Source organism: Peromyscus maniculatus, chromosome 5, assembly GCF_049852395.1.
Source record: "Peromyscus maniculatus bairdii isolate BWxNUB_F1_BW_parent chromosome 5, HU_Pman_BW_mat_3.1, whole genome shotgun sequence".
Classification (NCBI taxonomy): Eukaryota; Metazoa; Chordata; class Mammalia; order Rodentia; family Cricetidae; genus Peromyscus; species Peromyscus maniculatus.
The window spans coordinates 87,342,697-87,357,760 of NC_134856.1; the positions used below are offsets into that span (position 1 = coordinate 87,342,697).

Consider the following 15,064-nt stretch of genomic DNA (forward strand, 5'->3'; position numbering starts at 1 on the left):
AGGTAGAAGCAGGTGGATATCTGCGATTTCGAGGCCACCCTGGTCTACATACTGAGCTCCTGGCCAGCCAGGACTACACGGTGAGACTCTATCTCGACCCACTCCCCCATCCTCCCCCCCCCACACACACACAAATGAAGAGCATAATTACTTCAGTTTGGAAGGCCATCCCCTAAGCTCTGTGATGGCTAACAGACACCTTTGACTTCTTTTACTTTGCCCACCGGAGACCACAAGGTCATAATAGGAGAGAGAGAGAAGTGAGTAAGTGGGTGATCAATGACTCTTCACACTGCAGTTAATGAGGTGAGATAAGGACTCTGACACCCTCAAGACAGGCGGTCCGGGGACAAAGTGGTCACATTATGCATGGGGCAACAGAGGCCCCGAGGACAGTGGCTGTGGGCTTACATCACCAGCTGACCAGAGAGAACTTATCACTCCTGCTCTTTGACCGAGTTCTTTCGTTTGCGGATCTCCAGCAGCACGGGAGTGTGAGCCAGCCCTCTTCACAGCCCGGAGCTGGGAATGGTACCTTAGCACTCTGCGCTTATGAGGGACAAAGGCCACCATAAGCTCCCAGCAACCACAGAAATAACCTGCCCATGCACCTGAATTATGGAAAAAGAGAAGCTTGACGAGAAAGGTGGGTGGAGGCAGTTCCGAGAGCCACACTGCACAGCCCCAGCACCTGGCCAGCCAGGCTTTCTTTCCGTCTCTACCCACAAGTCCGCAGGCCCAGTGGGAGAGCCTTAGGCGGGTTTTGTTTGTCTCGAGCAAGGTCTCCAGTCGCCCAGGGGACCTCCTACTTGCTTTGTAGTTTAGGATGGCCTTAAACTTCTGATCTTCCTGCCTCCATCCCTCCCCCATCAGCCCAGGCACCGGGATTACAGGCACGTGCCACCAAGCCCTGCTGAACCTTTCATGACGTTCCTCTCAACACAAACAAAACTGCAGAGGTCAGAGAGTCCCAGTTTGAAAGTCTCCCAGTCACTCTACCCTTCTGCAGCTCCCACTTCCATTTTGTGACTTGAGCATCGTGGCCCGGGGTCCCGCCCAGCTCTAAACAGTGGCTTGGAGACTCACTGGGCCTTCATAGCCCTGCCTGTAAAATGGGACCAAATACTCCGGCGACCCCCCGCAGTGAGCCATGGCAATCTCCTGGCCTCCGGGGCAGAATGCCAAGGTGAATGAGCTCAGATGCAGCAGTGGCAGTGGGCAGAGCCTGCAAAGCCTAGACGGGCACTGCGTGTTGCTGCCAGACCGACCTCAGCGGGGCACCGGTTTGCTTCTTTATACTTGTCTGCCGGTCCTCCCACAGCCGGCTCTCTTCCTGTGCCCATTTTGCCGCGGAGGAAACTGAAAGTGCGGGGTAAAAAAAAAAAAAAAAATGACTTCCCCAGGGTGACAATGCGAAGGCAGAGCTAGCCTGGGATCTGCCTTGCACACGCCGCGGCCTCCCCTCTGCAGTCTCCCTCCTATCCGCCCCAGGCTGCCGAGCTCCGACCATCACAATGACCCAAGTTTCCCAGAAACAAACGCTGAAATTCCCGGCTGGCTGTTCTGCCTGCTTTCCGGGGCTGGGACGCCGTAGGATCCTGGGGTTCGCTAGAAGTACCTCCACTAGCACTGCGCTCTCCGCCTCCCAGCCCAGTGGGGGTTCCCGCATCCACGTGGTGCAGCCGCGGACTCTACGAGGCTCAAGGGGACAGCGCAGGGCTGGAGGGGACAGCGCCGAGCGAAGGGGCGTAACGCGCGGCAGGATGGCCAGTGCAGGATGGGAGGAGGCAAGGCGGAATCCCCGAGGGGACAAGGGTCTCCGCACCTGGGGAGAACCCGGGAACCCCCTACCTTTCCTGAAGGGCATCGCGCCGAGGACGCTGCGCGGGGGGGCTGGCCCGCGACACCTGGGCAGGCTGACGTCCAAGTGGCAGCCCCGAGGCTCGAGGCGGCCTGCGGGCGATGGGGCCGGCGAGGGAGGGGAAAGGGACATATTTGGTCACAGCCTGGCACGTCACAGTGCGGAGGAGGCCCCGCCGCGGAGCAGGAAGCGCGGGAGTCGCGTCACCCGTGCGCTCTGGGCGCCTGCGGGCGGCGGCCGGGACGCCAGGGTGGGCGACCGGGTCCCGCCCTGAGCCTAGAGCCCTGGAGGTGCCGCCTGCCGGTGCAGATGCCAAGTATGGAGGAAAACCACCTGGAAGGGGATGGAAATTAGCACATCCATCAGCTCCTTCGGGCTGTGTAAGGAAGGAAGGGACTTGGAGGAATTTTATCTTTTTTTGCCTTAATAAAGTTGAGGCGTTCAAATGCCTCGTTGACTTGTATAGACACTAAGTAGAGGCTGAGAGGAGCAGCCTAGACAAACTCATATTTAACAGTATTCGTACTAAGCTAGTTTAGCACCCTTCCTGCCCCAGTTTCCTGCCCCCAGCACCTACACCCAGAACACCCGATGAAAGTGTCCATCTTTAAGATCCACAGGAGTGAATGAATGGTTTGTTTCTCCAGAGTCTGAAACAGTTCCTCACCCACCACTTGATAATCTGTCAAGAGAAAGTGTCGCTTAGGGAAGGAGAAGGAGGAGGAGGAGGCAGCTTTATTCAGTACATTTTGCCTCTGGGAGGTCGACAGTAAGGCAAATGCCTTGATAGTTGGTCGATCCAAATGTCCCAAGGCAGGATCCTGTTTTTGGTTAATTAAGGCTTTCCTTACTAATCAAGCCTGGTATGGTGTCTTCAGGCTGGTAATTAATCCTAGTCCTTGAGGGCCAGAGGCAGGACTACTGCCTCTTCTAGGCCAACCTGGCCTACACAAGAAAACCTGGTAAAACAAACAAGGAAAAAAGAATAAAAAATTAATTCTCAGTTTGTAGTCAAAGCACATAGAAAGCTCTGGCTTGAGTCCAGTAGTTCAAAACCAGCCTGTGAGACACTCCATCTCAGAAAGTTAATTTCTGTCATAGGAAGCGGGATACTTTCTCTTTCCTTTTCTTTTCCTTTCCTTCCTCCCTCCCTTCCTTTTTCTGTTGTTGTTTGTTTGGGATAGGTTCTCCAGTATCTAGGCTGGCTTTGAACTCTCTAGTAGACCAGGCTTGGCCTTCAACTCTTGCTCCTCCTGTCTCATACTCCCAAGAGCATTCCTGGAATGCACCACCACGCCTTGCTGGAAAATGTCATTTTATGTTGCACTCTGAAGAAAGCAAGAGTCACCTGAACTCCTAGAATTTAAAACATCCATTCAAATGACAAGAGGCTGCCTCTCCAAGCAATGACCAGACCTGTCCAGGTGAGCTGAAAATTCCAACAGGCTGGGAGTGTGTGGGGGTGGAGTGAGTATGGGGGTGTCCTTCCCTTCTTCCCTTCTTCTTCTTCTTCTCATGAATCAAGGTCTTAGTCTGCTGTGTTTAACAGGTTCTCACCAAAACTCCACCCTTCATTTTGAAGAAAGAAAATGCCACACAGAGGAAGTAACCATCCTGAGGTGGAAACTCGCTGCCCTGCTAGGTAAGTGAGTCAGGGTCAAATTCTTAAACCAACGTACCTTCAAAGGGTCCTGTACTGTTTCTTTCCAACTAAATCTTTACAATGAAAGCTGTGCACGCCCAAAGGCTTTACCCCACCTGCCGCCTTTATGTCCCCAAAGTGTTCCTGCTGCCATTGTATGCTTTTGAACATCTGCTCCATCACCTCGAGTTAAGCACACACCCCAAATGTGTCCACCATCTTTACTTCTTGAACAATGACCTTAAACTGAGCATGTTCAAGACTGTAACCTATAACTGAGAACGCTCAGGAGTGTGCTTGCCCTGAAAGTGCCCTGGCCCTGAGGAGGCTGAGGCAGGAGGATGGTCAGAACCTCTGTCCCAAGTTCCCATGCTTCCATTCTTCCAGGAGGGCACTGCTTTGGAAATGACTCTTAAGTGTTCTTTATCTGCTGCTATAGAAATCTTTCTCAGTGGGTGGTGGGGCCGGCGGCGGTGCATGCCTTTAGTTCCAGCACTTGGGAGGCAGAGGCATGTGATCTCTGAGTTGGAGGCCAGTGTGGTCTACAGACAGATCAAGTTCCAGGACAGCCAGAGTTACACAGAAAAACCCTGTCTCGAAAAGCCAAAAAACAAAGGAAGGAAGGAAGGAAGGAGGGAGGGAGGGAGGGAGGGAGGGAGGGAGGGAGGGAGGGAGGGAGGGAAGGAGGGAAGGAAGGCCTTTCTCTCTCAGGCTGTTTTGATTTTTCTTAGCCTTTGTTTGTTAGTTTTTGCATTTGTGTCGTGGCCTAAAGGGTTCCACACCCTGTCTGGCTCCCCTAGTACAGTCTAGATTTCCCACGAAGAGCCTTGGGTTACCTTTGTTATAGCTAGAGAGAAATATTGAATTTTACTGAATATTAGAGCCAAATACTTGTTTTTGTTTTTGTTTTTCAAGACAGGGTTTCTCTGTGTAGCCCTGGCTATCCTGGAACCCATTCGGTAGATCAGACTGGCCTCAAACTCACAGCAGTACACCAACCAAAATCAGTCAGTATCTTATTCCTGTCTTAGAAGTAGATCTACTGGCCAGCAGCGGTGGCGCACACCTTTAATCCCAGCACTCGGGAGGCAGAGCCAGTCAGATCTCTGTGAATTCGAGGCCAGCCTAGTCTACAGAGCGAGATCCAGGACAGGCACCAAAACTACACAGAGAAACCCTGTCTCGAAAAACCAAAAAGAAAGAAAGAAAAAAGAAATGGATCTATTACTTACACTACAGGGCAGTCACTGACCATCTAGACCCGGGCCAGGTTCTCAATCTTCTAAAGAAAGACAACCATCTAGTAGGTAAATGTTATAAGACCAGGTACAGGTACCATCTGACTTTAAGCACATTGCCAGATACTTAACCTAAACATTCTCTAAACTTGTATGTGTTAGATGGCAGGGTATTTTTTTTTTTTTTGAGGATAGAGTTTCTAACATAAGATTGCTTGGAGCTAATAATTTAGACACGCTCCAGCCAAAGGGTCCTTCATGGTGTGTTGACAAGTGCAATTCCACAGCTAATGGTAAATATCAAGTACATCGATCTGACCAAATTTCTGTTCAGCTGAGGTAACAGACCTGACTTGGGCACCAGAATTAAGAAAAGGGAGGACATTAACTGTATAGGAAGACGTAGATACACTTTCTTGTGGTTCCTGTTCGTTCTGGAAAGAGGCAGATTTCCCTAGTGCCGTCAGAAGGAAACTGAATAAGGAAAAGGAAGTCCTTACTGCTCCAGGCACTAACGAACTGTGAAAGCACCAGCCGGACATGGCAAAGGCATCAGAGGGGAGACTTAAACGGATATGAGAAGACCCCCTCTCAACCATCATCTGGGGGACATTGAGGAAGAGGGGGTGGAAAGAATGTAAGAGTAGAGGATGGGGAAGAGCACTGTGAAATGCTGCCTTCAGGACACAACATGGCTGTGACACGCATAAACTCATAGTTACCTGCACACGACCGACCCAAGTACCAGCCAGAGTCCCAGCACAGCTGGGGGGATGAGATCATACTCAGGCCCCACTCCTTAATGAGGAGTTACCGGCAGCTGACAGTTCCTTGGGGAGGGAGACTCATTCTGTCCGGGGAAGTGTCACTGGGAGGATTCCTAGGCTCCAGGGGATAGTCCCACACCTGTGCACACACCGGCAGCATTGACTGGGTTATCAGGAAGAAGAAAAGGCGTGGGTGGGGAGGAGGACGTCTAGTGGGGATAAAAAGGGAGCCGGAGGCTGGAAATCACACTAGAAATGATCGTCTGTCGTTGTTCAAGAATAAAGGAAAGTGTACATTGTGAGAGACCCTGCCACTAAGCTTGCAGCTGGGACTGGAGAAAGTCTCCAGCGGCCTTTGCGTACACCTCGGCCCCTCTGTAAGTTTGCTACATCCTACATAGAAGATGATAGAATGAAGGCAAAAAGATCAAGGTCAGCTAGAAAGGTTGGCCTAAGCTGTTGTTAAATCTGCTTATAGTTCAACTTCTACAGAAAAGACACGCTGCACGGCCAGCTTCTCGGAGTGATAAAGATTTCACATTTAAAGAAGAACAGAGCAAAGCTCACACACGCAAACTGTTAGAGCGCATCAGCGAGCCACCTGTACCCGTTGCAAGAAGAGACGATGCAAGCCAAAGGCGTGCTGCCTGGAAAGAACTTGACACATGCTGTTTACAGTCCTGCCATCTGCCCCAGGAGAATTTAATATCTCTTCCATTTTATGGATTTTTTTTTCCAGGAGTAGAACAGGGGTGACCTACGACATGGAGACCTCAGTCATCCAGCAGAGCTGAAAGAGCCAACTGTACACGTAAGGCTACAATGGCCAAACTGTGTCAAAAGCTCATGATAATTGATTAACACTTCTATCTCCTGCTCTAGTTCGCAGCAGAGCTGCTCCCAAAGAGAAACTCAAGCTCGAGCCCTTTAAGATGCTGTATGGAAGGTCCTTCCCCAGGGAACACGTGCTAAAGCACAGGCTAATATGGAAACCGAGCCAGCGATAAAGCACACTTAACTTAGGACAGAGGTGGCTTCCGGGGTCAAGGCCTTGCTGCCAAGCCTACCGGCCCAAATTCAGCCCCAAGACCCACATTCCAGAAGGGGAAAGCAAATTCCCAAAAGCTGTCCTCTGACTTCCGCACACGTGCTATGGCACACTTGCCAGCACATATAGAAATAAATATGTGTAACTTCAGAAAACACGTTACATTCAATTCATTATGAACGTGCAAGGGGCTCCCTCCACTGCTAAGTAGTTTCAGAAGAATGACGTCTATCCTGAACCCCTCAAGAAGGAGGAGCGAGTCTTGACAATATGAGCTAAGCATGCCCAAATGTGCTCCTATGCGCCAGAATAACTTTTCAAATATCTGTGCTAGACCTTAAACTAAGAATGTCCAGAAATGCGTGTCCACGATCTTCCCTGGTTGAACTATGACCTTTGGGAGCATGCTCAGGAATGAGCCTCTCATGAAGTCCTTTCTTGAACATGTGCGCCCCTTGGATAAACCTCCACACTTGCTTTGCTCAAGGAGCCTGTTGCTCTAGGCAGCGATTCTTTTTCTGCTCTCACCTTTTTGTTCCTACTTGCTTGGCTTTAACCCACTGCATTCAGTTGTAGAACTTCCTCAACCAACAGCAAAGGGATCTCACCTGAGAACAGGTGATGAGCTCTCAGACCACTGTTGTTGGAAACGTGGATTCCAGTCTGTCTCAGGAGTAGGGAGCTGAGGTTTATGGGAAGAGATCCAGTGTCCGGGCCATGGGTGACAGCCTACTCCCTCTGACCTTTTCCCTGCTGTGATTGTGATGTGAAGTGGATGTGGACTTAGCCTCATGGACTTGGTTGTCACTGAAGACTTCATCAAAGGCCAATTGATCCAGATAAAGAGTATGTCAAGAGCCAGAAAGATGGCCCAGGGGATAAAGGGACCTGCTGCCAGCCCTGACTACCTAGGTTGGATCTCTGCCACTTGGTAGATGGAGAGAACTGACTTCCACAAGTTTTCCTCTGACCTCTACACACACACACACACACACACACACACCAAATGTTTTAAAAAAGAGTATAACAGATAGACTGTTTTAGAGTATCCACCAGAGAAGGCTACTTGGACAAGGGTTTAAGCCAATAGAAAGTCTTTATTAGCCTCCCAGCAACAACACTATTATTGTTCAGGATCCTATTGTAGCCCCAAGCCTTTCTCAGGGTGAGCTTTTAAGCACAAAAAAACATGTCCTGCATTGACATACTTCAGTTAACAAGAATAATTAGCGAGAGGTGGAATTACAGAAGTAAAAAAGGAAGGCTAGTACATTTAGAGACATTCCAAGAAGAATGGACTTTGATGGATAGGACTTTGCTTTTGTTTTGGCTGGTGGTGCTGTCTGTGTGCTGTGTTTTACAAACTGAATGGTACTTCTGTCATGGAAGTTTTGCTAAGGTCTGGGGCCTGTTGCACAGAATACACACGTCAGGTGTGTCATCCCAGTTATATCCCAGTAGTAGAGCCAGAACAGGTGTCTGCTGAGATGCACTATTCCTTCCTGTTGGCACCTCTACCCCAGTGAACTCATTCATTCACAGACTCCATCACTGACGGCCACACTGCAAGGCATACATACATATTGGGTCTTCATCCAAGTTCTCAGCCTAAAGCTTCAGGCTGATGAGTTCGTGTCTATGACAATGAAATGGCTGGGAACTGAGGCTCCAAGCTGGAAGCTGGGGGCTGGAAAGTCTAAGATATGATTAGGGGGTTGGTCCCCTCAGCCAAAGTCCCGGGACCAGTGGGGAGAGCAGAATTGATCATCCATGATGAATGATTTAATCAACTACGGCGGTACAAGAAAGCCTCCATTTAAATGCCTAGGGATGAAATTCCATTTGATTCCCCGTTGGTAAGCCCAGAGGACAGAGAAGCTCCTTGCATCCCCACACACTTAGCTGTCCTTATACATCTCCCAGTGGCCGCTCCTGACTCAAACCTTTCTTAATAAAAAGTTGTGATACTAAGTAAATGGCCATCTCCAGTTCTGAGTTATTCTAGAAAGTAAAAGAACCCTGAAATGAAGGCAGGAATTTAAGAAGAGTCAGGCATCCTGATTTTACAGCCAGTTTGGACAGAAGTGTGGATAAGCTAGGTACTCAACACTCTTCCTTCTTACATTTATTTTACTGGTGTTTGTGTGTATGTGTGTGGGCACACACATGCCACAGACATACGGAGGTCAGAGGACAGTTTGTGGGAGTTGGCTCTCTCCTTTTACCATATGGGGCCCAGGGATAAAATGTAAGTCATCAGGCCAGATGGTATGTGCCTTTACACACTGCCCCAAATAACTTCAAGTTCTTTTTTTTTTTCTTTCTTTTCTTTTTTTTCTTTTCTTTTTTTTCTTTTTTGGAACTGAGGATCGAACCCAGGGCCTTGCGCTTGCTAGGCAAGCGCTCTATCACTGAGCTAAATCCCCAACCCTTAAAGTTCTTTAAATTGTATTATTTCATGTACGTGGGTGTTTTGCCTGCATCTTGTCAGTACATCACCTTTTACAGTGCCTACACAGGCCAGAAGAGGGACATCAGCTACCCTGGGACTGAAGTTACCAAAGGTTGTGAGCTGCCGTGTAGATTCTAAGAATTGAACTCAGGTCTTCAGGAAGAGTAGCCAGTGCTCTCAACCTCTGAGCCATCTGTCAGCCACCCCTTTCCGTAATACTTTCTTGGGCCTTATGCTGAGCCTCTCAAACTGTGGCTTCCGTCAGAATGGGACAGGATCGTAGGATGACCATCTGGCGTCCGGAGAATTGGAGACTGAGTTGTTGGAGGGGAACCCACACACAATTAGTATTCGAAGGGTTATGAGTGAAAACAGGTCTGACTGACATATTCTGACCTCTCTTGTTGTTTAATTGGGAACAGAAGACAAAGAACACCACAGCTGGCTTTGTTCCATTCCATGTTCAAGTGACGACAGCACCCCCTGATTTCAGCTGTTGTTTAACAATCCTGGGAACATTTGTTCTCCTGCTACCAACTCGAATCGGCCAGTAAAGATGGTTGGCAGTGTTCTGGGTGCTTCTGGTGTGTCCTCGAAGAAAGCATCGAGACACCTGCTAGGAGGGGCTGGTGGGAAAACACCCAGTGATGACTGGGGATGGAGCTGTCTTGGTAAAGTGCTTGCCTTGTACACACAAACCCTGGGGTTAGATCTCTAGTGCATATAAAACAAACAAACAGGGGCTGGAGAGATGTCTCAGAGGTTAAGAGCACTGGCTGTTCTTCCAGAGGTCCTGAGTTCAATTCCCAGCAACCACATGGTGGCTCACAACCATCTGTAATGAGATCTGGTGCCCTCTTCTGGCCTGCAGGAATACATGCAGGCAGAACACTAAGTACATAATAAATAAATAAATCTTTAAAAACAAAGGATAATAATAATAATAATAATAATAATAATAATAATAATAATAATAATAATAAAACCCAAGCAGGGTGTCCAATGCCTGTAATCCCAGCACTCCATAGGCAGAAACAGAACAATAGTCAAGGTCATTCTTGGCTACACAGTGAGTTCAAGGCCAACCTAGTTATGTGAGACAGAGTCAGAAAGAGACAGCAGAAAGGAAGGAGAGAAGAGGAGAGAAAGGGAGGATGGGGAGTGGGGAGGGAGGGAAGGAGGGAGGAAGGGAAACCCCCGACAATGGGGTGGGCCAAGGAGGGGTGAGTTTGCTGAGCCATCCAGAGCTGAAGAACAAAGTTAGCATGGCCAGCACTGGAGGAAGGCAGCAGAGGTATGGAACACAGCCTGTGAGGATTTTCAGACACAGAGAATGGATCTGAAGCCATTTTTAATTGGGACAGTGTCCTCAGGCTTTGACAATATAGTATGAGTCAGAGAATGTAATTTCATCATTACCCACTAAACTTTCAACTGTGCTGCTGCCTCATTGGTCCTGTCTAATGTGTATCGATTAGAAGGCTCCTCAGGCCATCTTGGCTCACCACAGTGGTGTTTTAAAACTCTAACCTAATTGCCAGGGATCTGGAGGAGACACGGCCAGGCTCCAGACTTCCTCCACCTTTTCTTTGTCTATCACCACAGAATTGTCACCTTCGGTGAAATCATTGTGTGCCCTGAGGGCCATGATTTTTTGTTTTGTTTTGAGACATAGTCCAGGCTTCTCTAACCTGCTGTGTTGCAAGGACGACCTTCAGTTTCTGATTCTCCTGCCTCCACCTCTTGAACACTGGGATTACAGGCAAGTGCCACGACACCCTGTTTATTTGGTGTTAGGATCAATTTTGCACACACTAGAGCTAGGCAAGCACTCTACCAACTAAGTGACATCCCTAATCCTTCGTGGTTTTGTTTTTGGTGTTGTTTGTTTTGAGACAGGGCCTTACACCATGCAAACTGGGCTGGCTTCAAACTTGCAATCCTCCTTCACCAGCCTTCCAAGTGCTGGGATTACAGGGTCTCTCAATCTGGGTGGACATTTAAATTACTTCCCTAAAGTTAGCTGGATCACACACACACACACACACACACACACACACACACACACACACACACACACACACACACACACACACACACCAAGTATCTGCATTCCTAGCCTTCCGGTGAGATTTTAGCTGATGACATTGCTGTTTTTAGGCCACACAGAGGACTGGAGGGAGACTCTTGATCACCTCTAAAGGGCATCCCTCGCTTGGGTGGGCTAATCCACACGACTGAGCACAGCCCTGAGATTTGTTTGGCCGAAACAGAAGAGCGTCTCACTTCCCTCACCCTTCTTCTTCTGTGCTGTCAGCCCGACGCCACCCCTGGAAGTTGTTTCTGGCCACCATGTGGTGTTCTGGTGGCCAGGGTCAGGGATTGAATTCATCCAGGGGTTTTACACTTTGACTTCTTCTAGAGAAAAATTTGCTCTACGGGACTCAGACTCCCCTCAACATTTTTTTTTCCCTTTTAGACAGAGTCTGTAGCCCAGGCTGGCCTCCAACTCATTTCTACCTCCTGCACTGAAGCTGACTTGATCTTCTCGCCTCTACCTTCCAAGTGCTGAGATTACAGACATGGGCAAGCTATACCAAGTTGATGAGGTGCTGGGGACGGAACCCAGAGCTTTATGCCTGCTAAGCAAACACTCCACCAGCTGAGCTATAATTCCCAGTCTACCCTCGCATCTCTCCAGTCCTCTGTCTCAGAAAATCTGAAAGTCAATTGTTACTTAATTGACTTTAATTACATCTGCAAAACCCTGTAGGTCAGTTGATTTGTATGCAAGAGCTGGGAATGTGGAGTTCCTATTAGAATTCTACCCTCTTCTGCTAGTGATTTATTAAAACAATTAGTGATCAATTGACAGCTAGTTTACATTGGGAGGGAATGGGCCTAATGCAGCAATGGCTTGTGGGCGTGTCCATGGCCTCAGTCAGCCTGACCTGGCTTCACAGACAGCATACCCTTTCTCTCGCAAATAATCCTCCTGTTTAATTCAAATCCTGAGCCCAGTGTAGTGGCATGTATCTGTAATGCACATATCTGTAATGTACATATCTGTAATGCTCATCTATAATGCACATATCTATAATGCTCATATCTGTAATGCTTGTATCTATAATGCACGTATCTGTAATGCACGTATTTGTAATGCACATATCTGTAATACTCATGAGTGTGAGAGCAGCCTGGACTACATAACAATTTCAAGGTCTGTTTGGGATGCATTTTGAGACTGTCTCATTAAATCAATTCATCCATATTATCTCTATCTATACATATCAACTTGTATGTACATCACTGATGGGAAGGATTCAATTAGTTATCCTTTCTCCTCCTCTGCTGAAGTCAGCATTGGATTTGGTCTCCAAAGAGATTCTTTTTTTTTTTTTTTTAGATTTATTTACTTGTGTGTATATATGTGTGCCTGCCATGCGTTTATGTGCAACCCATACATGCAGGGAGCCCTTGGGAGCTGGAGGGTCGCCTGAGGTGGGTGCCGGGAACTGCCTGATTAAGATCCTGCAGGTGCAGCCTAACCCTGTGCTTCTGGCAATGTGTGCCCCTAGACCACACACTTGCTTCAGAGAGAAAGGGCACCTACAGAAGGCTTTTGAGAAGCCTTGACAGCGCTTCCCTGGACCTCTGAATCACACCAGACGACAGGATGGAGCCACTGTAAAGATGGAGCCACGGGAGGAATAGGGCACACAAGACCCACGGCTGAACTTCGTCTACTGTATGAAACCCTCCTTAGGTCAGAATGCAATCAAGTTTCTCTTTTTCTTTATGAATCAACAATGAACAGAAATATAAAAACATAAAAATTGCACATATTAATGGGGTTGCCTGATGTTGTGACCCACACATACAATGTGTGATGCTTACCCCAGGTTTAATGTGAATGCCTCCTCTTCAGTTTTCCAGTTCCATGGGAATATCTTGAAACTCCTGGCAATCCTTCTGCCTTGGCCTTCTGAGTGTTGGGATTACAGACATCTACTTCTATGTCTGGGTCCTCCTTTTCCGTCTCCTCCCCCTCTTTCTCTCCTTCCTCCTTTCTCTCTCCTTCCTTCCTTCCTTCCTTTCTTCCTTATTTATTTATTTATTTATTGACCTTTTCAGAGCTTTATTGGGAAGGAGGGAGGGAGGGAGGGAGGAAGGGAGGGAGAGAGAGAGGAAGGAAAGGGAAGGGAAGGGAAGGGAAGGGAAGGGAAGGGAAGGGAAGGGGGAGAGAGAGAGGGAGAGAAGAAGACAGACGGAAGGAAGGAGCGGAATGGAAAAAGAGGGGTTCCTTTTTTATTTTAAAACAGGGTCTCACTATGTACCCTTAGCTGGAACTCACTAGTAGACCAGGCTGGTCTAGAATTCACAGAGATCCACTCACCCCGGCCTCCTTGCTGGAATTAAAGCCATGGGCTGGTGTGCCCAGCCACTTACCACTTCTTTGTGATGAAAACTTTTATGAAAGGTGCAGTCATTGTTACTGGACTGATGTAATCACAGACCAGAACCTCTTGCTTCTAACTATTATTTTCATGTTGATGAGCCTTCTCCCATCTCTTCCCTCACGGCTGGAAAGTATTCAGTTGTGGATCTATACCACACTTGCGTTATGTGCTCATCAGCTGACAAGTTCTTTCCATTGAATGTCTACAGGAAATAGGACTGCAGAGAGCGCAGGAGGGTGAGTGTGGTTATCTCTTCTACTTATTTAAGGGTGGGAAAGATGGCTCCGTGGTTAAGAGTATTTGCTCTTCTTCCAGAGGCCCCAAGTTCTGTTCCCAGCACCCACAGGGTGGCTCACAACTATCTATAACTCACAGATGCTGGCAATCACTCACATGCATAAAATAAAAATAAATACATCTTTTTAAAAATTAAAACATTGATTTCAACTAGCTGTAGTGACATGTGCCTGTAACCATAGCACTGGAGGTACAGGCAGGATAAGGAGTTTGAGACCATCCTTGGCTGCCTATTGAGTCCAAGGCTAGCCTGGGCTACATGAGACCCTATTCCGCCCCCCCCCCAAATTACCAAGAGCCAGGAGTGGTGGTACATGCCTTTAATTGGGAGGCAGACACAGGTGGATCTCTGTGAGTTCAAGGCCAACCTGGTCTACATAGTGAGTTCCAGGCCAGGCAGGACTGCAGAGAGGGATCCTGTCTCAAAAATTAAAATTAAAAAAATCACCAACAATAGAAAATAACAACAAAAATAGTGATTTCAATAGGGCATAGTACATCTATAATCCTAACACTCTGGAAGCTGATGCAGGAGGATCACTAAGAGTTTGAGGTTATTCTGGACTACATAGTGAGTTCCAGGCCAGTTTGGACTTCATAGTGTAAATTTGTCTCAAAAAACAAATAAGGCCCGGACTATAGCTTAAAATCCTTGTCTAGCATGCCCCAAACCCTGGGTTTGACCCCTAATATCACATAAATGGAACATGATGGCACCTACCTGCAACCCAGCATTTGGGAGGTAGAGGCAGGAGGATCAGAAGTTCAAAGTCCTCTTCAGCTACAATAAAGAAACTGAGGCCAGCCTGGGCTATGAGTCCCTATCTAAAACAGCAGAAACAACAAACCAAGTAATACACAGTGCAAATATACTGCTTTCATTTTCATTGACTAGATATACCTGGTAGTGGGAATACTGGATCATATGACAGGTCTATTCTTCGTTTTTAAGGAACCTCCACACTGTTTTCCGTAACGGCTGACTCATATTCCCACTAACAACACAGAAGGGTTTCCTTTCCTGTGCATCTTCACAGGCACACACACAACAGTCATTCAGACTGGGGTGAGGTGGTGCCTCCTAGTGGCTTTGAATTCATCTCCCTAAGGTGATGTTGAACGTGTCGCATCTGCTTGTGGGTTATCTGTCTGTTCTCTTCTGAGAACTGTCTCCTTGGCTCTACTGTCTGTCCACTGTCGGTTGGCTGACTGCTTGCTTGCTTTTGCTGCTGTGGAGTTTGTGGAGTTCCTTCTCTATTCAGATACCTACTTCCTGAGGAGATGTTGGCATTGCCTCCT

The 15,064-nt window shown here is 48.0% G+C and overlaps 2 protein-coding genes and 1 long non-coding RNA gene across 10 annotated transcripts in view; 1 reads left to right on the forward strand and 2 right to left on the reverse strand.

Moving 5' to 3' along the window:
• The window catches only part of Pfkfb3 (6-phosphofructo-2-kinase/fructose-2,6-biphosphatase 3), an 85,504-nt gene extending 83,538 nt beyond the window's left edge, over positions 1-1,966 (reverse strand). For both annotated transcript variants that reach the window (XM_076572832.1, XM_076572833.1), the window contains exon 1: positions 1,852-1,966. The gene's annotated coding sequence lies outside the window, so the exon portion shown is untranslated. The remainder of the gene's footprint in view (positions 1-1,851) is intronic.
• LOC121829541 (uncharacterized) overlaps positions 659-15,064 on the forward strand; it is a 36,118-nt gene continuing 21,712 nt past the window's right edge. The window contains exons 1-3 of one of the 7 annotated variants that reach the window (XM_076572841.1): positions 659-3,285; positions 3,411-3,503; positions 6,248-6,319. In XM_076572841.1, coding sequence (XP_076428956.1) covers positions 1,515-2,135 — 621 coding nt within the window. In that variant the 5' untranslated portion in view covers positions 659-1,514 and the 3' untranslated portion in view covers positions 2,136-3,285; positions 3,411-3,503; positions 6,248-6,319. Of the gene's footprint in view, positions 3,286-3,410; positions 3,504-6,247; positions 6,712-15,064 lie in introns of those variants that run through there. The other 6 variants (XM_076572845.1, XM_076572840.1, XM_076572844.1 and 3 more) reach the window with 6 other exon arrangements.
• On the reverse strand, positions 2,581-13,098 carry LOC143273387 (uncharacterized). Its single transcript, XR_013051471.1, has 2 exons — positions 12,906-13,098; positions 2,581-2,820 (listed from the first exon to the last, which is right to left on the reverse strand). It is a non-coding gene; the product is annotated as an uncharacterized LOC143273387 (long non-coding RNA).